At 39.8% G+C, this 24,449-nt stretch overlaps 1 protein-coding gene across 1 annotated transcript; it reads left to right on the forward strand.

The window, feature by feature from the left end:
- Positions 1 to 1,106: 1,106 nt before the first annotated feature.
- RRP15 (ribosomal RNA processing 15 homolog) lies at positions 1,107 to 23,903 on the forward strand. Its single transcript, XM_061990113.1, has 5 exons — positions 1,107 to 1,208; positions 4,158 to 4,432; positions 6,317 to 6,414; positions 7,266 to 7,467; positions 23,237 to 23,903. The coding sequence occupies exons 1-5, from the start codon at positions 1,142 to 1,144 to the stop codon at positions 23,387 to 23,389; spliced, it is 795 nt and encodes a 264-aa protein (XP_061846097.1). The 5' UTR covers positions 1,107 to 1,141; the 3' UTR covers positions 23,390 to 23,903.
- Positions 23,904 to 24,449: the final 546 nt, after the last annotated feature.

The raw sequence follows: 24,449 nt of genomic DNA on the forward strand, positions 1-24,449 counted from the left end.
GTTTGCAAAAATCTCCAACAGCCTAAACACTTAATTTTAAAATAATGCTAAGTAATGTAAAGGACAGTCAGTGATCTAGGATTTAAAACTACTTGTGGTAAGCATTAGATCAGTGTAGTCTGGGTGGATACAGTAACTGTCATGTGGAGATTAACATCTCAGCCCTTCCAAGAGGAGACTGGTAGTGGAATATGCCATTTTGGACACCTAGAAGAAAAGCAGAAGTGTTTACACAGTGTCCATGACCTGCCTTCCTGTCTGGGGCCTGTGTGTCCAAGTGGGTTTGAGCTCCTCCCTTTTACAGATATTAGCTAGTGCAGAGAGTAATCTTAAGGATTCAAAGCACTATCCCCTGAGTACCCTCAGAGGATGCCTCTAGTGTAGAAAAAAATGTATTCAAAACAACACGTGGCATCAGTGTGAAAATGATGTTTAAGATGTAGTAAATATTGACTTTTTAAAAAAAAATGACTGAGTGAACAGCCAAGGAAATACATTCTCCATTTTTCATTCACTCCTGTTAAAAATTGTCCTTCCTTTGGGCCCTGAAGCAACACTCAGTTGCTTCTCCCCACAGTGTGACCCACAGTAAACACAACATTGAATTGTTTATTTTCACGGTTGCCACGTTCACGGCGGCTTCGCAAAGGGAACATGAAACAATCAGCCTGAGCTTTGCTGGGACTGAGCTCCTGCCGGGCTACCCTCCGTGCTTCGACTGAAACGGACTCTCGCAGCGCTGGGAAACGCGAGACCACCCGAGCGCCTGGGCGGTCGGGGAACCCCGAGACGGTGGCTCCGAAGGCTGCAACCGCCCGACGAGGACCTCGGTCTCACTGGGCTCTGCCCACTCAGCGGAGGAGCCACACAGCGCAGCGCTTGGGACTCATGGGCCTCCCCGAGTCTAGGGGAGAGAAGAAGCCCTAGCAGAGCTCTCTGCTTTATTTCCCTCGTTACTGTGGCTTGCTCGGTGACAAATCCCCCAGCTGCCGGAAGCCCGCCCCGGTACCTCCGGGCCTCCTCCGTGCCGCGGCCCGCCCCGGAAGCTACTTCTGGCCTGCCCGGAACCGTTAGAGCCGGAACGCAGCCTGTTGGCACGGGGACCGGGCAGGAAGACAATATCAGGTGGACCGCGGGGAAGATGGCGGCTGCCAAAGCGGGCCCACGTGTGCGCGGGACTGCTGTGGGCGAGGAGGAAGCGGACAGCGGTAACGGGCGCTGCTTCTCCAGTGGGAGTGGGAAGGGGGCTTGGTTGCTTTCTGCTCGGGCGAGTCTTGAAGGCCTCCGTCTCGGGCCCGACTGAGGGCCTGAGCTTCCCCTCCTCCAGAGCCCGGGCGGAAGGTCGGAGCCGGTTGGCGCGGGGCGGCGGGAGCTCGGGCCGTAGCCTGGCCGCCGGCTGGGTGAGGTGGCGGCTGCACGGCGCCCCGGGCTCTGCCAGCCTGGCGGGGGCTTCGTGCGAGTGGTGTTCCTGCGGTGCCGGTCGTGCCTGGTCGTGCCTGCTCCCTGCCCTGGCGCTTTTGATTTTCCACCTCTTGGCTCAAGGAGTGCTGATAGCAACTCCTTTATTCTCCAGACCCACCAAAATAACGTTCACTGTCTCTGGAGTGCCCTTTTCTTGCAATGCGGGGGGAAGAGAGTGATTGGGCAGAGCTGGATGAGCGCTGGGGTACGATGGGATGTGTGTCTGCCTGTGTCTGTATGAAACGGGTATCTGCTTCCTCCTTCGAAAGTACCCCGAGAGATATGCCAATTACAGTAGTGCACCAGGAGAGCAGAGAGTATAAACCCTACTGTACTCCATCCTTTACACGTGGTTCTCCAATTATTTTTGCCTCTTCCTGTGTTATGAGGGTATCGTAGAATCATAGAATGGTAGGGGTTGGAAGGGACCTTTAGAGATCATCTAGTCCACCCCCCCTGCAGAAGCAGGTCAACCTATCTAACTAGTTGCGATTACTTCTTAATTACATCACATAATTGGATATGCATCTCATTATGATGTGTTAAAGAATAAGTTACGGCTGATTGTTGAAGCCTTGTCTATCTTTCTGTAGTTGTTGAAAGCAAGATGTTGGTGGTTGTATCCGGCATGATCCTCCTGTTTCATTGGCAGAAAATATTGTCTTAAAGGAGACTAATACAGACTTTTACAACTTTCTTTTTTATAAGCCTGACCTGCTTTTTTTATGGCCAATGGGGAACTTGATCCTAAATGGTGGATGGAATTAAAAGTTTGGACTTCTGGTAGCTGATAGCTTTTTGTATACATAAAAAGTCACAAGTAGGACTCAATTCCTTGTTTAAAAAACTAGATAGTAGTATTCTGGTGTCGACAAGGCCTGGGAGTGAAAATTTGATGTTGTATTACTTGTAGAAACCAGGATGTGGTGATGCACCCACTTTTTTACATGCAGTGGTTTGATTTTTTTTGTTTAGCTTTTTAAAATTTGGAAGTCAGGATATGGAGACATACTGATATTAAAAGAATGCCTTTAGTAGTTTGTGACATATCAAACTCGTATAGATAATGAGCAAATGTTCAGTAAGTATTTATCTTCCACATTTGTGATGTAAGCATACAATCTTTCTTCTTTTCTTGATGGTAACTAAGTGCTCTCCAGGCCTCTAAGCTTGCCTGGACATTAGAGGTTTTGTTTTGAATTGGTTAACACCACTGTTTTGCTGCTACATTCGGTGGATTTTTTACTGGTTCAAAAAGACATGTGGAGAAGGCAGAGTAGAGAGTCAGTGTGGCAGCATACCACAAGTAATTCAATAGGCAATTGATTAATAAGGAACAGCATTAATAGCTCTCTGTATGGTTTTACAGAAGACAGATCTTGTGAAGCAGTCCTCACTTCATTCTCTTAACGATTTGGTTGATGAAGGTGGTTCATAGGATATAGCAGTGCTTAGAAAGCAATTGAGTTAGTAGCACTCAACATTGTGATTTTAAATTACTCAAAAAAAAATAGTATAAGAGTGGTAGACAGATGAAAGCCAGTCAGCTTATATCTCGGGAACTTCTGGGGAATTGGTTCTTTGCTGGTAGGACTGTGGAGGGGTCAGAAACCAGCAGCCTGTCCAGCACTTGATTTGGGGCCTTGAAAGCTGCGTATAGCATAATTGATTAGAAAACTTTTGGGTGTGAGTAATATTTAGTGGAATGGTGGCAGGACATTTGTACGTATTGCTCTTGATTATTTGATTAAGTGGATCCACTGAAATAACCAAACATCTTATCACACCCTAAACTTGCAGCCTGTTTCGTTCTAATTAATCATCCACACCTTTAAAGAGTTTATTTTTTTCATTTGACCGTCTGGATGGACCAATGAGGGAAGTACTAGATTCTTCGTGTGCTTGATTTGCTATCTAGTTGGCTGTTCTCTCCTGTCTTGCTTTTACTTGCTCCAGTATTTTAACTCCTTTTCTGTTTTGAGTTGGACTAGATGTTCTCTAAAGGTCTCTTCCAACCCCTACTATTCTATGGAACTCGAATTTTGATATGTTTCAAGAGTTTAAACAGTTACTTATGACAGAAAACCTCAGTACCTCTAATTTCTTTTGAGCTACCGGACAGCTGTCTGTCTTAATTATTATTATTTATTTCCCAAAGCAGCGTCCCGCTCTGAGTTCGTTATGCTTGAGTAGTTGTCTTTTTTGCTGTCATTCCTTTCCGTGAGCAGGTTGTGCTTTGGGGTGAGAAATGCTTCCCCCCGCCTCGCACCCCTCCCGCCTTGGCGTGACCCCGGGTGGCTGTTTGCCTTGGGGCGCTAGGTGTCGCTGTTGCAGTGCGTATCGGCCGGACGTCGCGGTGTCCGTGCGCGTGTATTAGTTACCCTTTCTGAACTGGGAAATACGGGTTGGGTTGGTTTCCCCAAACTTTTCACTCCCAAACATCAAAATAGTCATTAAGAATAAATTTCCAGGGCAGCCTTTTCCCTTTTACTCAGCCTCTTATCTTAGAGACCACTTAAAGTGATTTGAGTGTGTGAGGCATTCAGCGTGGCCGCCCGAGGAATTAATTGTAACAAGCACTACATGGCCCTGAGCTCTGATACCATTATATATGGAGCAAATTAAGCTAGTGATAAATCCTTACCAGAAACGGAACTCCTGACACTTTTTTCTTTGTTCCTTTTTTGTACACCTAGATTCTGAGTTAAGCTCAGGACTTACAGAAGACAGCTACTCTTCGGGAGGTGAAGCCCTGGATGGCGATGATGAAGATGAAACTGCAGCTGATGGCAATGTGGTTGAAGAGGCAACAAGCTCCAAAGCTGGCCCAAGTGCAGGCTGGGCAGATGCCATGGCAAGAGTGCTCAACAAAAAGGTTCCGCAAAATAAGGCCACCATCTTGGCAAAGAATAAAAAACTGGAGAAGGAGAGAGAAAAAGAAAGACAAGAAAGACTGGAGAAGAGGATGAAGGTAAGAAAAATATGAGATTTGGTTGTGCAATCACAGTCAAATAGGAATACATGCAAGATGCCCACAGTATGGATTTGGATGAGTACTCTTGAGACTCTCAGTTTTGGAATCTCTTCTCCACACTAATCTCCAGGAGCTTCATTTTTTTGACTTTCCGGGAAGTCATGCTGTAAGGGTTTTTCCCTCATTGTTTTCTTCTGGGATAACCGGGCAAACTGATCTTTGACAGCGGGACTGTTCCAGTCTGTCAGATTACGGTGGTTTTGTTGTTTAGAAGGTGAAAGCAGCTACTTTAACTTCAGTTTTCTAATTGTTATTCATTTGGGGTGCAGTTGACTTTTGTTGGCATTACCGGTTGGAATAGTTCTCATCGAAACTGAGAGGGAGAAAAAAACTGCTTTCATTTTAATTCTCCTGGAACTTCCAAAATTAAAGGCTCCTAGATTGAGATTGCAGTAGTCATTTATATGGTTGTGAATTGTTTGCTCCCCTTGCAGATTTTTCTCCTGGTTTTCTATTAGTGTCCATGTTCTACTTTGCTTCTGGTTCTGAAACTGTTATGAAGAAAGCAGACTTATGTGGGCAATTAAGTCATTTGTTTGTGTGTCTTTAGTGGAACTTTTAATTCCAGGCTGTGATTGATTTACCTTCAGGCTAAAAATACATTAATAGTTCTAATGTCTCATCTTACCAGTTCTATTCCAATAGGATACCCAGCTTATCCATCTGTCAATCTGGGACATGCTGTGGTTAGGCCACGGCCTGCCTTTCAAATACAGAGAGCTTCAGTACAGCATCTGTTAGGTTATGGTTGTCCTAAATACCTGTTCTCATCCATGTAAATATGTGGGAGTACTGCAAAGCAGACGTGGGCTGCAGGTCCCCAAACTGACCTGTTTACTCATAGAAAAACTTGAGAACATTCTGCCTTCTATTAAGGTCTTGCTGATGGAAGATATAATAAGGCAGTTCTTTTGATGAAAGGCCAAAATGTGGTCATAAACCCAGAAATTTGTAGTAGTCTTCCTGGAATTATAAAGATAAGGACTCTGAAATTCCACTAAATGTTTCTTGCATAAAAGAGACTTAATGTAACATCACCAAGCCTAGAACACTGTTAAATTGTTTAAAGGGGAAAAAAAATCATGTTGCTACCTTATTCCTGAAGCAGAGGCTGGGGAAATACTTTGTTCTCTTACCGAAGCAGGAAAAAAAGCAGGTGGTGGTGTAGCCCCTGGTAATGGGAAAGGAGATCGGTTTGGTTTTGAAATAGAGAACTTCAAGATAGATAAAAAGGACAAAGTCAGTGTTGTGCACACGAGTTGGTCTCCAGTGGGCACTTCTTATTGTTCCTAGAGTTTGAGGTCAGCCCATTACAGACTTTGGGCATCACTGTTGGTCCCAAAGCTGATTCAGCAGGGAAGTCAAATTCCCAAGGATCAAAATGCAACATACATGTCTAGATAGTCCTAGGATTTCGTTATGTATAAGTTTCTGTGTTAACACCTTATGGAGTCTTGGATTTGAAAGCTATCTTTGAATAATTTCATTATCTGTGGCAGTCATTGTGATAGCTTTTTTTTTTTTTTTTTTTATAAGATGGTTTTTTTGCTTATCTTGAGCCAAAGACATCACTCTGATGTAACTCTTTGCTAGTTTTTGTTATAGGAGGCAAGCAAGTCTTTGACATTTGACTGTGGCTCCTGGTGTATCAATGCAAGAGACTTGCCTCAGACCTGTTGGCCAGCCCCTCTCTTACCCTCAAACCAAACTCAACTTTGTTGATTTATCTTCTTTTTTTTTCCTCTTCCCACATGCTCTATCAGAGCATGCTGTGTTCTCAAATGCTCCTTATTGCTTCACATAACAATATTTATAACGCAGCTCGATAAAAAACGGGAGTGGGAAATGATGTGCCGAGTGAAGCCAGATGTTGTCAAAGACAGAGACAGAGAAAGAAATCTTCAGAGAATTGCCACGAGGTAAGGGTTTTGCTGAATGCTTTCCTTAAATATATGTGTATCAAAAAAAGGAGGAAAAGGGGAAGAAATGGCCTGCACAGGTAATCTGTTTCCAATCAGATTGAACTCTTAAGAATTGTATAGCAGGAGATGAGTGATTTATCTGCACATTTGCTTTGTACAGTATCAAGTTTAACAAAAGATTTCAGAAACTTCATGAAAGTAAAAATTTAAATGGGAATGTAATGTTTGCTTAATAGAAGTGCTTTGCTGAATCCATTCATTTTGCTAACTTAATGCTTTAAAAAAGCAGAACAGTCGTTTCTACTGTTTGTGGTGTTTTTCTCCTGTCCAGATGTTTCATCACATTCGTTTCTGTTAAGATTGGTTGCTTGTTCTGTGTTCTGGTAATCAGGTTTCCTAGAACTAATTGAATACCTTGATGTGTTGTCTGTATTCATCTCTCCATTTCTCTCACGGCCCCTTACTTCAGCTGCTCTCAAGATCTTACCTGAGAAATTTAGTAGTTAGTTGTAGCACAAATAACATGGTTTTGAGGAGGAAACGTGCTCTTGCACTTGAGCTGATCTCAGTGCCACATTACCATCCTTACTTCAGGGCCTGAATAGTATTTGTGGATTTCTTTGTTACTGATTCCTAGCATCATGTGTGAAGGAAGATTAAAAATGGGAAGTCTTTCACATTGTAGGAAGTATTACTTCTTAACTTAATTGAGGTTCTAAGTAACTATTTTGGAGTGCTAGAAAGCGTCCAGCATCTCCACTGATTGTTTCTTTGTTAGAGAGTTTATTTCTGTAAGGGGAACTTGAGTTAAAAACTTTGTTTACTTGGGTTGTTTTTTCCCATCCCAGAGGTGTTGTACAACTATTCAATGCTGTCAGGACACACCAAAAGAACATTGATGAGAAGGTGAAGAAAGCTGGAAGCTCTGAGAGGCAACGTGCTAAACTGCTGTCATCTGTTTCAAAGAAAGATTTCATCAATGTTTTAAGAAACATGGAGGGTGCTAAAGGAAACAAGAATCCAGCTGGAAAGGCCACAAAAAATAAACAGGTAGGCTTCATGTGGCAGAAAAAAATGCATACAAAGTATCTTCTCAATATAATTCTCATCCATTAATGTGCCTGCTCTTCAGAACAGCTGTGATCCAAGTGCCTGGGTTTTTTTTTGAGACTACTTAGGAAGACAGCAAGTAGCTCTTAGCCTGGTTTTTTGAGTATCAAGATACAAAACACTAGAAGCTTTTCTGGGAAGACATCAAGCCTGGTGTACAAATAACTTGGTTTAGCTATGTGTTGCAATCTAATTTTTCATACTCTTTTTTTTATCTTGGATTTTGCACCAACCATGTAACAAACTGACAGATTTTAGTGGGTGGTGACATGTGGAATTTGACCAATAGTAGTTAACAGCTGTTTGAAATTGCTAAAGACATGGGGACTGTTTGTCTCATATGGTATATTAGACTGTACAGCTTCCATGTATCCACAGTTTTGTGCATTTCAAACTTGCTTCGTTGGGATAATTATAGTATGTGGAACTGAAAGGCTTTGCCATGCAGGTATATACCACAACAGAAATAAGCTGAGATACATTAAACATAGACTTTTCTTTCCCTAATTCTGTATGTGTGTTAGGCTGGTGTGGCTTTATTGCTGTTACAGTGTTTTGGAAGGTAGTGTTTTAACACTTTCCACTTTTCCAAGCATACTCAAGAGAGGTACAATGTAGTTGGACTTGTTTAACTCTTCATCTGTTCTTTCAACTCACCAAGTGGCTCAGAGTTTAAAACAAGTTAGTCAGATGTATTCTTTCTGGTATTTCAGAAGCTGCACGTTTTTGAAGCGAATTTGTGTTCAGGTTTGAACTTTGTGCTTGGTAGTGGGTGGAATACTTCTGTTGGCCCAGACTCACAGCAGTTAACTAAGTGCTTTTCTGTGCCAGGAAGAAATACTTTAATCAGTTGGGAGACAACAGTTTGTCATGTGTTTTTTGTTTGTGTGCTCTTGGGGAGCATGCTGAAACACTGCCTTGCATGAAAAGCTCATACAATTTTCATGCAAGTGTAATATTAAAGTATTTTTTAAAATTCTTCAGATAATGAGAACAATTTAGCTTGGTGCTGACACTTTATTTCTCCTTAAATAATTCCAGCTTGCTTGCTTGTTTGGGGGGTGGTGTGGTGTGCGTGTGTGCAGTTTGTTTTTTGATTTATTCTGTTTTTTTTCCCCTCCCCCGGAACAGCAGAACATGGGGGTGATAGCAGTACCAACTACTATTGTAGCAGGCATTGAATCACTAGCTGAGCAAAAAGTATTTTTTTTTTTTTCTTTGTGCAGATTGTGGCAGGGCAGTTTTCTCATTACTGGGTCAGAAAACACAGATTGTAAATGTTTCTATACTATTCAATGAGGCCTTGTTTTGGCAGCATCAGTAATAGCGTATTTCCATTTAAGTGCTCTGGAGATGCTTTCGATGCTTGGCTGATTAGTGTCCGTTTTGAATATTGATAAAGGTGCTGCTTTCACATTGCTTGTGAACAAAAACCTTGGATTTTGGGGTTTTTCATTAATATAAGGCTATACTTGTATGTTTGGGGTTTTTTTGGGGAGGAGATTGGTGTCTTTGATTGGGTTTTTTGAATAGACACATCTGCTGGATAGACCACCCACCTCCCTCTCTGTCTTGTTGCATTTGTTTCAGTGACTCTCCATTCAGTCCTGAACTAAAATCATAAATAACTCCATTTCAAGTTGTTCTTGATCTGTCATACATTCTGAAGAAGAAAATATCTTACCTGCTTAGTAGGTTCCCATCTTCACAGTTTTTGATGCTTGAGGTTGAGGCCAATATCTGACCTTCAGTCTCCTCAGAATTACACAAACATTTAACCACTGAACAGCATTGTTGGCCTCCACTGTCATATGTGTGCTTCTTGGTCTTTGAGGTTTTTTCAGGGGGTAGTAAGCAGGGATGAGGGGTTTGGGTAGTGAATTCTTTGCAGCAGGAATTTAGTAGTTCATTTGTGCCATCTGAAAGCTTTTGTTTGTGTTGTTTGGGTTTTTTTTGTAGCAGTCTGCTTCGTTTTTAGTAGTTGAGAACATGGCATGTATTTCATTTTTAAAAGAGGGAGAAAGTACATTGATTTATCTCAACAAAAACAATGGAAGAGATGCCAATCCCAAACTCCAGGCACTCTGCCATCAATTAAAATGCAGTCCAGAACAATAAAAATACTACCCCACCCACATAAAACAAGCAGTCAGCAAGAAAAATATCAGAATAAAGTTTTACCAGTGAAAGCAAACGTTTCTTGACTTTCTTGACAGCCTTGTGCTATGAAAGGAGACTTGGCTTGATTTTTGAGAATGGACAAATGCTTTTTCTTACTCTGTAAGGATTTTTGAATGCAAAATTTCCTGATGTATTGAAAGTTTGGTGGCTTCTTCCAAATGTCAGGGGATGTTGAAGAAACAGCTTATAAAGCTTTGTTGTGGCCGACTATTTAGTCAGGTGTGTATATATGGGTGAGAAAAGCAAATTAAATGCTCTGTAAAGGCCCATCTGTAACTGTGGGACTTCATGGTAGCAGAAAAGCTTAAAGTTCATTCTCTGTATCCCTCTCATCAGCTATGTGAATTGATGAGGAGAGGTAATCTGTGCCCTATGAGAACATTGGTTGTGATATTGTATACTTTTAGCCATTGGCCTAAATATTACTTGGTGTACACCCACCCAATGTAGCTATGAAAGAAAGACTGTAAGGCTGTGAAATTTTTCCTGTGGCATCTGAAACTGTATCCCTTCTTGAGGTTTTGTGTGCCCAGGTGGGAATAATTACTTTTCTGAGCTGAAGCCAAAAGCTGTGCCTTCCATATCATTAGCTGTTTATCAAAAGTATTTCTTAATCCTTGCTGAGACAGCTGACTTTTGTAATACTTTTTCCTTTTTTTTTTTTTCCCACAAGGTAATGTTCATGATGCTTACCTCTGGGTAAGATCATCTAACTTCCCCTCCCTCCCCCTTTACCACCATATCTGAAAGCCTTGCAATGTGGGAGAAAAATGTAATAATTTTCATTAAAAAAATCCTGCTTGTTTAGTGTTGGGGTAGTTTTCTAAATCTTGGGGTGGCTTTTGGGGAAGCATTTATTGGGAGATACAAGAGCTTTCAAACTTGTTCCGTATGCTCCTTACAGACCGGATTTTCACTTCAGTATATGTTGGTTGTATCTTGCAGCTTTCCACCTTTAAGATACTAAAAGAAGAATTAATAAACTACAGCTTTAAAAAAGGTACATATTGGAGATGCCATCTTTCCAGGCCTAGAGGCTGAAGTCATCTTTTTGTTTATAGAAGTGCAAAGTAGGTTGCAGTAAAGGATTTTTTGCAGGAATCCTGTTTTCTGTAGGCCCTTAAGAAATTTCTGCATGCTCTCGGGATTGTGGATTAGGGAAGCACCTTTGTTTCCCAGGCTGAGTGAAGTTTCTGATCTCTTAAGATTGCACGGACATGTTGGCTGATGCAGTCAATTACACGAGGTCTTGAAATCTTAACTGTAAGAAGACAAATAAATTCAGAGCAGCCTCAACTCTTTTCCCTTGCTGCTCGTCAGTTACAACAGTGTAGTTCAGTACCAGAGCTCTCCTTTTAACTTTTTTCTTGTTGTTTGTGCTACTACCTGTAAAGCATTACTGGGTGGAAAAAACATTTTTCTAATGACAACTGGCATGAAAGTTACAAATATTCTTTTTGAAAAGCACAACCTGCTGTCATGGGCCTTTAAATTTAAATTGGGCCTTTGCAGCATGGTTTACTGAATCACCTGGGTCTGCTTCAACTTGTATATTTTCTCACACCAGATCTGCTGCAGAGCATTTCAGTGGTGGAAATGAGAGCAGGATTTCCTGGTCCAATTGAATAACCGTGATCCAAATTCTGCAAGGTAGCTTTTCTGGAAACTGTGCAGAATTGGAGGTGCAATTTATTCCGTGGGTTGTGATGACATCTGCAAAAAAAATGGCGTATTGGTCTCAAAGTACTACCTGTTCTAAAATAATTCATGGATGGGAAGGAACATGAGCAGAGAAGAATGCAAGTGCTGTTTCATATCAGGTATTGCTCATATGAGACTTGAAATTAAATGATTCTATGAAATGCTTCGCCAGAAGAGTTCTTTCTGCCTCAAATGTATTTTATAACTGCTCTTAGTATTTGGCAATTTGTAAACAGTTGTTAGAGTCAGGTTTACTGTAGATTTTTCTTTTGTTCTTAACACTTTTAATAAATATTTTAATTTTAAGCAGTAGTTTGATTGTTCAAAGGCAGGAGGGTTACTAGGCTGCTGACTGCTATTCTTGTTGGTACACAAGAAGGGGCATGGGGGCTTTCTCTTTTCAAGTTAGATGGCGATATAGATGTGCTTTCCAGATAAAGAATTTATCTATTTAAAACCTCTGAGAGTGACTGCCTCCTTTTTCTTGCATCTTCTTAAGTACTGGCCATTGGCATGTTGCTCTGCTTTTTTGCACAGTTTCCACAGTGTAGAAATGGGGGGAGGGGGATAATTGATATGACTTTCATCCATATACCTGTTTGGAAGGGCAGTAGTCTGAACAGTTTGCTCCAACCAGCTGTAGGGAATGGTTTGTTTCTGAAGTACAGATGAAGGCAGAGAGAATTTCTAGAAATTTGTTAAGGTGTATCAGCACTTCTTTTCATCTTAAAAGTTTTTCTTTAGGTGATAATGACATTGCAGAGTAGTGGAAGTTTATTACTACAGCTGTCATGTGCTGGTTTTATAGAACTAATTGAAGGAGTAACCAGGCATGCATGTGTTCCAGGAGATTTGAAGGGGCAGCCAAGTATTAATTTAGTTCAGCTGCAGCCAGAATAGATATGTTCTCCCAATTTTAATAAATGTCTTTACATCACATGGACAGAAACTTAATTTGTATTCCTTTATAAATCATGCATTTATATATGTTTTTCCCAAATGATGTGTACATTCTCTTGAAGGTCACCTTGTATATGTTTGGAGCTGATGCTTTTAATGTAGTTTCCTGGTTTTGTACCAAAAGGTTGCAGACTACTTAGTTGTATGCTATATTCTGATTTTTATCCTTAGGGATAAATGCAGTGCTGCAGGTCACCAGTTTTCTATACGCTAAATTCCTTTAAGGTGAAGGGCTGTCACACAGTATTAGAAGTTGTTTGATGGCAATGTTTTTACTTTTTAAGTCTGTTTACAGGAAGATGTATAGACTTACCCAATTTGGGTCATCATCGGGGTTATGTTTTTAAGTTGTACAAGCTCAGTTCCCTATCTGTTTCCATAGCTGGTCACACACATCTGTGTTAACATGGGAATATAGCACTTTGTCAATATTGAAATAGGTATTTGATTGGTAGATGTCAAGAACTTGGTAGTTTGAGTTCAACTCCTCATGAAGATTAAGGACCATGTGATGTCTGTAGTTCATTAGGTTCACCTTTTCTTCCATGTGTTTATCCTAAGATTTCCCTGCTTTCTTTTTCAGATATTAGATCAGAAGTCAGGAAGGAAAAAAGACTGATTTTGCTCTTTTTTCCCCTCAACTTTTTTTTTTTTTTTTTTTTCAATTTAATCTCAGTGTTTTTTATCCTCACCAGGTTTTATGTTCTTCCCCCTTTCACCTAAAGACCAAGCACACAGCCTGGTGTCCTGGTGCTTACAGTGAGAGCAGCCCTGACAATTGCTCGCACTAAAGACTAGCTCACTGTTTTTTATCATGAGTCACGCACAATTTACTTTAATGCTGTCTGCTAGGATACAAATGGTATGTGATCAATGAGGACAGGTATTTTAAAAGAGTTTGGATGCCACATACCTGTTGTATCTACAGAGATGATAACCTCAGGTTTTGGGAGGGTAATCCTTCAAATGTTTTTTTAACTTGGCCAGATATGGGAAAATGTTCATGGAAATAGCAAAAGACACGTTCTTGACTCCAAAGTATGTCTTTAACTGATATTTTTTTTTGTAAGTTCAAAAAGCATGAACAACGCAAAGTTTTAATGGATGCCTGTAGGAAATGTCTTTCTTTTATCCCTAGATCTATAGACAAAATATTGTAAGTTCATCTTTCTGTGAAAAGGGATAAAGTGATTTTACTTGAAACACGGCAAAAGCCTTCAACTTGAAGCAGTTGAGACTTGGCAAATTTTGTAAGTTAATGTAAACAGGGACTTGTGATTGAAATGTCAGGCAATACTGAGACAGCTCCATCTGTCATATTTGAGACTGACTTGCCTTGCTATTTGATTATTAGGGTATGGGATACTGTGATGGTGTTCTTTTTTCACAGATGATGTTGCAAGGCTTTTTTTCAGTAAAACTGCATCTCCAACAACCACGTTTGAAAAATTTGTGCTATACATCTTCTTTTGATCTTCCTATAAGTGTACAAAGCGTGGAAAGTCAAATCCTATTAGACGTTTATGTAGCAAATTGAGTTGGAAACCTTATAAAAGCAGCTATTCACTTTTGGCTTTGTTCTTAACTCTTATAGGCAGGGAAATGTACTTAAAGAAAAATATATCTAAATATTTAATAAAGTTTTATTAAAAAAATGTTCTCTGCAAGTAAGAAAGATTAGATGGAGCTTGTCTATCTGAACAAGTTTGTTTCCCCCACCTAACTATTTTCTATTGGAAACTATCTTGGAAAGCAATTCTCTTACTTTGAAGTTTTATTAAGGTATAAAATATTCTTCTTTCCAGAATGTTAAATTAGCAAATGTGTATTGTAAATGACCTCTGTGGTCATCTACTCATCTGTTTATCTTGGTAGATTTCAGGAGCGGTGAGTCGAACTGTGTCCAGCTTCCAACAGTTAGAGGGTTTCTGATTATTTTTTTTTCATGGGAAAAGCTGGCCAATTTTCAGTTAGTGTTTCTGAAATTTACTGAAAGCTTAGAAAGGAAACTTTTTAGGAAAACAAACAAAACCCCCAAAACTTACTATTAGTACAAATGATACCGAAACTATCTTCTTGGAAAGATCTAGCCTCTTTTTTTTTCATTTGTTGCTGAACCCTTGACCGTGTTCAGCACAAGGACTGTGTCATTTCTTCTCAGTACACAGGCATTGGGAAAGCCCATACAGAAACAGGAGGAGATGGAAGGGTCAGAAATGCAGAGAACGGATATCCAGATGGCTAAGACGAGGGATTGAACAGTTTACATATTCCCTCTTCAGATTTAAACTGCTTTTAGAAAGCAGCTTGGGAGTGTTCAATGGTATGGTCTGTTCCTTAATGAGTTTGCCACTTGACAATGCCTGTGTGAGAGAAATTTTAGGAATATAAAGTCAAAGAACCTTGGATTTGCAGACGTTTAGGATATGCTGCAAAAGCCATTTAAGTAAAAGCAGGGGCACTGAGGGCAGAGAAGTTTGTCCAGACAAGCTGCTTAGTAGTGATAAAAACTTCAGTATTTCATATTTAGTAATAAAAATACACAAAAGCTAGTTATTTATGAGGTTTTGTTGTTTGAGGTTTTTTTCCTCCCTCCTGCCTCAGTTTTTTGGATCCCTATACTTGTTTCAGGTCTCAAATGTAAGTGGAAATCATGAGTCGGTGAGAGGAGGCTTTTTATTAGCCTCAGTTCTTCCTCATCAGGTATTCTCTGAGATTATTTCTTAAGTGCTAAAAGTCAAGGACTTGGTCATTATTGTCGCTTTCATTGTTTGAAACAACCTTTTAGGGCTCACTGTGTTATGCCTCTTGCTGAATCATAATCAAAAACAGTGGATAATTTCAGTGTGATTTATAGGAAATAATCTGGGTCAAATTCAAATTATTCAGAAATGTGCAAGCTGCTAATTTATTCCAAAAAAAAAGATCAAAAAGTATTGCAAAGAGCCGTGGGCCTGTGTGTTTCCGTACTGTGCCAACAAATAAATTTTTATAAAAATAAGCACAAAATTTCAGGTACCTAGCTGAGAGTGAATATATGTCATCAATAAATGGGTGACATATGAGAACGGTCTGTTGTGACTCAAAAATGTTGATCTAGAGTAAACTGTTGAAAGATGTTAGTACTTGACTTTTGACGGATAGGCACTTTGAAGACCTTTAGCCTTGATCAAATGCTTTTTACTAGGCACTCTTGCTGTATCTACCATTCAGCAGGATCTCGACCGGCTTGAGAGCTGGGCAGAGAGGAACTTCGTGCGATTCAACAAGAGCAAGTGCAAAGTCCTGTACCTGGGGAGGAACAACTCCATGCACCAGTACAAGCTGGGGGTTGTCCTGCTGGAGAGCAGCTCTGTGGAGAAAGATCTGAGTTGATAATAAACTAAACATGAGCCAACAATGTGCCCTCATGGCCAAGAAGGCCAATGGTATCCAGGGGTGCATGAAGAAGAGTGTGGCCAGCAGGTTGAGGGAGGTTCTCTTCCCCCTCTACTTTGCCCTGGTGAGGCCTCATCTGGAGTCCTGTGTCCAGTTCTGGGCTCCTCAGCTCAAAAGGGACAAACAACTTCTAGAGAGAGTCCAGCGCAGGGCCACCAAGATGATCAGAGGACTGGAGCATCTTCCGTATGAGGAAAGGCTGTAGGAACTGGGGTTGTTGACCCTGAACAAGAGGAGCCTGAGGTGAGGACCTCATTAATACTTACACGCTTTTAAAAAGGATATGTCAGGAGGATGGGGCAACCCTTTTTTCTCTAGTATCCAGTGATAGGACAAGGGGTAATGGACAAAAGGTGGAACACAAAAAGTTCCATTTAAACTTAAGGAAAAACTTCTTTCCTGTTCAGGTGAGGGAGCCCTGGCACAGGCTGCCCAGGGAGGGTGTGGAATCTCCTTCTCCGGAGGTTTTCAAAACCCACCTGTACATGTTCCTGTGTGACCTGATCTAGGTAGACCTGCTTTAGCAGGGGGGGTTAGACTTGGTGATCTCTAAAAGTCTCTTCCAACCCTTTCCATTCTTATGATTCTTTAGTAACAACTTGTGAGAAGTTGCATGGCGTTTCTTTCAGGGTTGAAATGCGAATTATCTAGAAGAGTTCTTCCTTCTTTTATTTTTAATCCCATTCAAACAGAAAAATTTTTGTTTCATTAATTTCCTTTTAGGAATAACGATGGAAACTGGTGAAGTGTTGTCCGTGCTCTTGGTAATTGCCCAATACACTTCTTGGTATTAAATGAGCACCATTTTGCAGACTGATTACGTGAGGCTCACAATTAGCAAGCATGAAAATGTAGTCTTTTTGATGGACAGCATTGTTTTTTCCAAGCTGGAATTATGATTAAACTAATTTGAATACTAAAACTTGCTACACAAATTTTTGTCAGTTAAAGAACGAAAATCTAACAAGTGTTGCTTTAAATACAAAAGTCTTGATCGTGTTGCTTTCAGCCACAGTGCTCACTGAGTCTTTGTCAAGAATTAATTGATCTTGGTGCAGCGTAGTCTTTGCCTTAAGGATCCTTTTGTTCAAGTAGGTGAAACATGAAATCTGTAGGAAGACTTAAATATGAAGAATAGGAGTAACAGGTGAATAATGAGATAGTAGTGGCCAGTATGATAGGCAGTAATTTCACTGTCAGTAGTGTAACTGCTGGTAAACAGGCATTGCAGATGTAAAGGTAAATGATGAAGCAGTCTTGATTTTTTACAGGAGGAAAAACCAAACATGACTGAAAGTGAGCAGTGATGCCACACTAAAAGAGTATCCTATCTGGAAACATTCTGTGTCGGTATTTTACCCAATAATACAAGGAATGTGTAATTTCTTTCTTTGCAGTTATCTTCTCTGCAATAACTTGCAGTCTAGTTTGAGCTAATTTTTATTTATTGCCTACTTAATGTTTACTTGTGGACCTTTTTTATCTTTGTCAGTGGAGTGTTTTGGCCTGGCAGATGGAAAGATAGTGATGTAATTACCTGATATTCATAACATAATTTTGCCTTGTATTTTACGTAATATGAGTTTTAAGTTACAGAGTATATTCCACAATGGGAATGTTAGTACGGTTAAAGGTAACGGTCCGTTCCTGTGTAGTAACTTAACTACAAGATTATAGGCTTATTTTCAGTTTAGATTTTATTTGATGAGATTTTATTTTCCATGAGTAACTCCGTGTACCATACCCATGCTGTTCGTCACTTTGTTAAAACAGGTAAAAGGAACCTGGGTGCCAGTATGGCCAGGTGGTGTCTTGCAGCAGCACGTGGTAAAATTCCCCATGCAGTGGAAGGATCCGAGCTGGAGCACAACACGGGCTGATGAGTTCCAAAGTGTCTTGTTATGCTTGAGCCCTATGTTATGCTTGAATTCTTAAAATATTTCTACTTTTTCTGACAGAAATCTGATTCGTGAGGTTTCCAATGAGCTAAGGTTTAGGAAATCTGTTTTCTTGCAAGATCTTTCTGGAATTCTTCTTTGCAACTGAGCATTTAGTCATGATGTGAATGATTTTTTTTCTTATTTGCTTAAGTCCAGAAAAATCCTTGTTTTCAGAAATTCTGTAATTCAGTTTTGACCTCTCTAAAGCTGGGGCATGTTTAAGTCTCTGCACGCCAACCCAAAGCATTCTTTCTCATTCACACATTTCTAGTTGTAGTAAACCCTACAGGAGGATGTGAGGATGGGGAGATTCTTTATGGAGGTCATTAAGCTCTGGGTGGTCTTCTGGCTGTGCTCAAAAGGAAAATCAGTGTTTGTTGTGCTTGTAGTAGTAATTCCAGTGCATTATTTGCAGAAGAATTTGAACAGGAGATTTTGAAGTGCACTAACAAAATTTCATTCTTAGGTTTATTTGCTACAAATTCCAGTAAAGATTCTGGTGTGCACAAGAGCTCTTGTGGTCTGAGGAAATCTCCCGTGCCACTGTGGATGTCTGCAGTGTAGTGTCACTTCAAAAATACCATGGCAATTTAGTTCATTTACTCAAATTTTTCATTCAGAGAGAGGATGCAGATGGGTATTGAATGACTCTCACCCTAAGGAATAAATGATTATGTAAAATTATGCCGCAGCAGAATGTGTCTGTTGTACAGCTTACATGTTATACAATCTCGAAAATGCTTCCCAAAGCGATTAGCTGTGAGACTTCAGCTCAGAAGTACAAGGTAGTAGTGGTATGTGATATATTCTTAGTTTCCAAATACATGGGTTTTTTTTCTCTGTTTGAGATCTGGCATACACAGGAATCTTTCTTATAGTCAAGATCTTACTGTACTAAATTAGATGAAGTTCCAGGTAACACTAATTAAATCCAAGTGTCATTTTCCCATTTAAAATCGTTACATTATCTTTTCTGCTTATATTTCTACTTTAAATATTTCAACTGCCACTTTATTTATTCCATCACAGCCTAGAAGAATCTTATTTTCTTAGTCTGTGATCTTGGATATTCCTGAAAAACAATTTAGGAGAAATTACTATGTTTGTGTTCTTTGTTTTCCATTTCCTCCTCCACTTCTGCACAAGTGAATTTGGGTTTTTTTAATTGACATTTAACACACCTCAGTGTATAGTTATGCTGGGGTTTTTTGAGCTAAGTTTAAACCAGCTTGCTTGGGGATGAGAAACAGAATAACAGCAGTCATTTGGAGCAAGATGAAGGCTGGCAGGGGAAGGTAATTGTCAGATGTACTCAAGAATGTGTTTTGGCAGGTGGGCTTTTTAACTTCTTTATCATGACAAAAGCCTCACAGTATCTCAGGGTCTTGGATGTTTTTATTGAGCAAAACAGGGGAACCTGGGGAGGCAATTCAAATTAATTAGACATGTTAGAATGTTTTCTCAGGGCTTAAAGTTGTTGCTTGAAGAGATATTTATGTTAGAAGTTCCTTCCCTGACAGGTACAAATAAACGTTTATTGTATGTGATGGTAAAGAGATGCCCCTGCAAGCTCTGGCATTTCAACTTGTACACAGAGCAAAGGCGTGGGAGCCTAGTCTGCTGTTTGTAATTCCTAGGTCTGAAAAATGTTCATTTGTTAATACCTTGCAGTTACTGTCTCCTGGACAAAGGCTGTAGGGGTATCTCTATGGTGATGTAGGCATGTCTGCTGTTTTGCAGATGCAGAGACTGTTAAAGTGACATGAGCTGGTGGAAAGCAGTGTACTGCCACAACTCCTTGCATTTGGCAGGTCTCTGTTGAAGATACTTGCTCTAATGTTATTTACTAAGAGGGAATGATGTAGCTTCAGACTTTTGCAACAGTAAAGAAATTACTAAAACCAGGAAGATTTCCAACTTAATGTTTTCATATAGCTACTGATGATGCCATGGGTCTTTCATAGGCCAATTTTTCTTCCAAGAGCACCCAGGAGGCAATTCCAGCCTGGATCCTGCAAGGGACACCTGTTTGTTCTAGGTGACCAGACCTAAGCTTTGTTGTTAGGTGAGTGGGTGGTTTTATTAGGACTGGGGTAAGAATTTCAGTGCATCTTGTCCTGCTGCTGATTTTAGAGGGTATGACTTCAAGCCAGAATTAGTTTGGGAAATATGTCCCTACTACAGAGCCCTAATTGTGTCAGGCTTGAGCTAATGCTGTGATAGCTTAGGTCGTACGCTAAGCAGGCAAAATGTTTGTTTTATTTATGTGATCTCTCTTTTGGATTATTGATCTGTCCCAGCAAATAGGTATCTGCACCAGAGTAACCACGTGGTGCATTTTAGTCTTTCTTACTTCAGCTCATAGTAACAAGTGCATCACCATGTATCAGTGACTCCTGAGATATGTAACTAACTGCTGCCTCTCAGGTCTTTTGAAGTAGGTTGCCACACCTTCAGGCAAAGAACAAAGTAAAGAAGGAGAGGAAATAAAGTAACACCAGAATTTTTCACTCTTTGCCTTACTGAAGGATCCACCTTATGCAGCATTGCACGCTAATGTTTATATAGCCAGCTTTATTTTCATTTGAGGATGTTCAAAGGGGACTTTAGTGTTGTAGTGAAATGTGGGAGATGTGGATGAACAGCTGACTAGAAGTTCAAAAGCGGCTGTATAGAATGAAAGCTGGTTTATTTTCCACGTGCCAAGAATCAGTTTTGTTTTATTTAGATGGAACCAGATTATGGCATTGAAAACCCAAGTGTATTAACATTCTTACATAAAGCAATTTGGGAACTGATGTTACAGTTGAACTAATTGTTAATCGTACAAATAGTCTTGCTGCATATTTTCTTAAGACTCCAAGAATGTTTTGTGATACAATAGATTTAGAGAGTTATTATTCTGAGGGGAATATAGAGCAGTAAATGAGTTTAGGACTGGAGGTACTAAGCATGGGGTTTTCTTAACTTGGGAGCATGCTGAAAATTGATTAAATATTTGTTTTCAAGTGTTTAATCTTTGTCTTTGAGGCAGGGACATGCTACCTCTGTCTTTCTCCTTAGGGCCTGTTGTAAGGCTCTATTCAAACCTTTGTGGTGCCTTACATAGGGAGTAATGCTGTGGAGGATCAGCATCCCTCTTTTGTTGAGGTCCTGCTTTTGTCCTGTTGTTCGCTTGACATAGCCAGAAAGAAAGGCTCATGGTTGCTGAATAGTAACTTGTGATGAATTTGAGCATTGGACTTTCCAAACCCTGAGCCTTTCAGTGTCTTTGCTGACAATAATCTACTGTTTCTAAGCATTTAAAAGAAAAACCCTAACAATAAAAAAATATCCCTGTTCTGCACATCTGGGGAAAAAACATGGAGTCTCTGTTGGTTTTGTTATTATTTTAAAAATAAATAATCTTTTAAAAAATGAGTTGTTCTTTAAGACTGATGGGCTTTTTCCATTTAGGTATTTCAAATTTTACTCTGTGATATGTTCAAACAGTGATTTATAAAGGGGTTATAAAAGTCATCAAGCTTTTTATTTTTTTAATCTTTTTGACCTTTCACTATTCTGAGAAGGTCAACATATAAAACAACTGAAATATAGTTAAAAAGGGGGGAAAAAAGATATGCTACCCTTTCTTTATGTCCCAGAACAGAGTACTTGTGTTTGCACTAAAAAAGATGATTACTATGTGAACATCTTAAGGTCTGCCTGTAGACCTGCCTCATCTATAACTTTAATTTCAGGTACCCTATCTGAGATGATATCAGGCTTTACTGGACATAGCATTTGAAGTGAATTGATGCAAGAGTGGAAAGTGTCTAGGAGGCCTTACTCTGGGGAAAAGGATTGTTGGGGTGAGAGAGTTACTCTTAGGAGTAGGTGTTAATGGGAGCAGCTGTGAAGACAGCAACAACAACAACAAAAAAAACCAGAATAGAACACAGTACAGACATCTTGAGAAACCGATGTAGAGTTCTTTTTTTGAACTGTGCCCTGGGAGATTCCTTTCAGGAAGGAAAGTGTTAAGACTTGTTACCCTACTTTTGTCAGAGTAGACTATTTCTGCTTTGATTACCTGTTAAAAATGTGCATCTTGTTGGGCAGACTTCTAGCATGTAAATAACTTCTGTCAGTGTGATATGATGTGTTAGATTTACAGTGAAGGACCCACATTCTCTGTTCCTCATTTCTCCTGCTATTAAGTTCTTTGTGCCACTCTCTCCTAAAACTTGGAAGGACATCAGCTTAAATATGCTGTTGCTTTATGTATTGTGTGTTCCTAGGCGTGTGACAAACAAGAGACATGAGTGATCTACAGTGATAGTAAACTTACTACAGGTTTTGTATCTAGTAGGCAAGTCTGCATCTGCAGTGGAGGCTGCAAAATATAACTCCCATCTGCTGTACAGTATTATGAGATGGTAGTTACTTAAGCTAGAGCTGAGTCAGTTCAAGTCTGTGCTTTACTGCAGGAGAGTGGGAAAAGCACACCTGAGATGCCTGTATGAACTTTGCTTCAAAGACCCTGCAAAAGTAAATTACTTATTATTTTCTGTACCCTTGATTCCACTTTTGGAGCTTTTTTTTTCTTTTGTTCCGCTTCACTGCTGGACTCTGAGCCACACTGTACCTTGGAAGCATTTTTGCTACTAAGGTTTAAACCACTAAAATCCTTCCTTAGTATGTGGAACAATTCTTAGTATTTTCCTTCAGTAGGAATAGCTTACAACCGTTCTTTAGCACTGATGCCACAGGATGGGGCTGTTGCACTGCCCAAATATGATCTGGCACTTAAAGGAACTGCAAGCAAGCCCTGTTTTCAGTGTTAACCTAAAACTATGCCCTTGTCACTTTTCTTTGTTATTCACCAGTCCAAGTAATGTGGCCTCAGTTTATCCACTTTCAAGAGGTAGGAAATTTGGAGTAGTGTTGTTGGCTTGCTGAGTGTAGATCAACTTTGCTTCTATTAGAGGCAGCTTTGCACCATATGACAAGCCCAGGTAGTGAGGTAATAATACACATAAAGGGAATTTGATTCACGTATCACAGAATATGTTAAATATTAAATTTGGGGGGTTTAAAGCCTTTATTAAATCCATATTTGTGTTTTAGAAATGTGCCAAAAAATGTTCTAATGAAGCAGCACCTGGGGGTTAATAAATGATATCATGAATCCATTCTGATTGCCAAGAAAGATTTTAATAAAGGAAGCCATGCTCGGGGTTGACTGTTTCATCCATGAGGAGTAATTGTTTTGTTTCCATATTTCTTTTATTGGTTGGTTAAAACAACTTTAATTTTTAGCATCAAGTAATTTGTGATAGTCCTGTATATTTCTATGTACTGTTTGCATAAAGATCTAGCCCTCAGTAGGGCTGCTCATGCAAAGTGTGAGAGCTGTTATTTTGATTGCATGAGGAATTTCCATCTTTTACTACCTTTCACGTTGGTCTCATTTTCCCCTGTTCCCTCTTCTCCTCTCAAACATTCAGGGTGAAGTGAAGTCTGAAGAAGGGCCAGAATGGAATATACTGCGTGATGACTTCATGATGGGAGCATCTATGAAAGACTGGGACAAGGAAAGTGATGGAGAGGGCAATACAGAACAAGGAGGTGGTCTGAAACAAGAAGACGACAGTGACTGAAAAACATTCAAGATAATGTTTTATCTTCTCAACTTTCTTTGGATAACAAGTCAGCATTCTGTGAATGTACAACACTTGGAGGATATCTCTTTTTTAAAAACAAAAAGAATAGACTTGCACAGCTTTGGAGTGTGTTCCATGTCAAACTTTTATTTAATATTGCTTCGCCTGCTATACTGAAACCCTGAAATATTTTCCAAAACATGTATAATTTTCAACATATTTCCAAAACATTTTGTACAGTCAAAATAGTGGCACCTGCCCAATGAAAGATTGATTTTGCCAAGGTCATTAAAAGTTTATACATTAGTCATGGCAATTGATGTATTAGTGTGCCTGCATTTCCAAATCAGTGTTGCACTTTGAAAAGTTGTTAGCAATTCGCAGTAGAAATGGCTTACAATAAACACAGAAATGCCGTCACCTTGTAAAGTTATCAGACTCCTATAGAGCCTTTACTACTTTGGCCAGAAATGGTTTTGTATATAATAAAGAAAAGCAACCATTAATGTGATAGTTCTGGTCTTGGAGCTTTAATTTGATTGGAGTCAACTCTGGTAACATAATTGTAAAAAGACAGACTTGACCCTATTGATTGGCGTTTATATTTTTATATGTATATGCGTGTGTGTATATTTTTTCCATTACAAGTCTGAAGTTGTGTAAGTTAAGACTGCTAAGAGAGGAAAGGACAGTCATTGCTATTGTTTTTGTTGGAGGAGGGAAGGTTTTTCTAGCAGTACTGCATAAAATTGTATTCAGTGTTGCTATATTTGCAGTTTTTGGTGTTCTGGCCTTTTTCAATAAGGAGCTAGACCTCCAAGATCTATCCTGTGGGTTTTGTCAGTTATTATGCTAATACCTCAGGTCTGTAAAGGGTCAAACAAAAGCCTCCTCTTAGGGGCATGCAGTTACCACTGCCAAATTTTGGAAGACATTTGTCCATGTGATACTGTTGGTGTTGTTTAAGCTACAGCAGTTTCTCCTAATTTGTTGTTTGGTTGCAAAGGTGCGGGAGCTAAAATACCAAAGAAGAATATATTCTATATAAGCGTATGCA

The sequence above is a fragment of the Colius striatus genome, chromosome 2, assembly GCF_028858725.1.
Source record: "Colius striatus isolate bColStr4 chromosome 2, bColStr4.1.hap1, whole genome shotgun sequence".
Taxonomy (NCBI): Eukaryota; Metazoa; Chordata; class Aves; order Coliiformes; family Coliidae; genus Colius; species Colius striatus.

What these genes read in the sequence shown, in the direction of transcription:
- RRP15 (XM_061990113.1), top strand. Translation starts at nt 1,142, where the DNA reads ATGGCGGCTGCCAAAGCGGGCCCACGTGTGCGCGGGACTGCTGTGGGC. An exon ending in CGAGGAGGAAGCGGACAGCG is followed by an intron (nt 1,209 to 4,157) that starts GTAACGGGCGCT and finishes TTGTACACCTAG; the next exon opens with ATTCTGAGTTAAGCTCAGGA. An exon ending in GACTGGAGAAGAGGATGAAG is followed by an intron (nt 4,433 to 6,316) that starts GTAAGAAAAATA and finishes TTTATAACGCAG; the next exon opens with CTCGATAAAAAACGGGAGTG.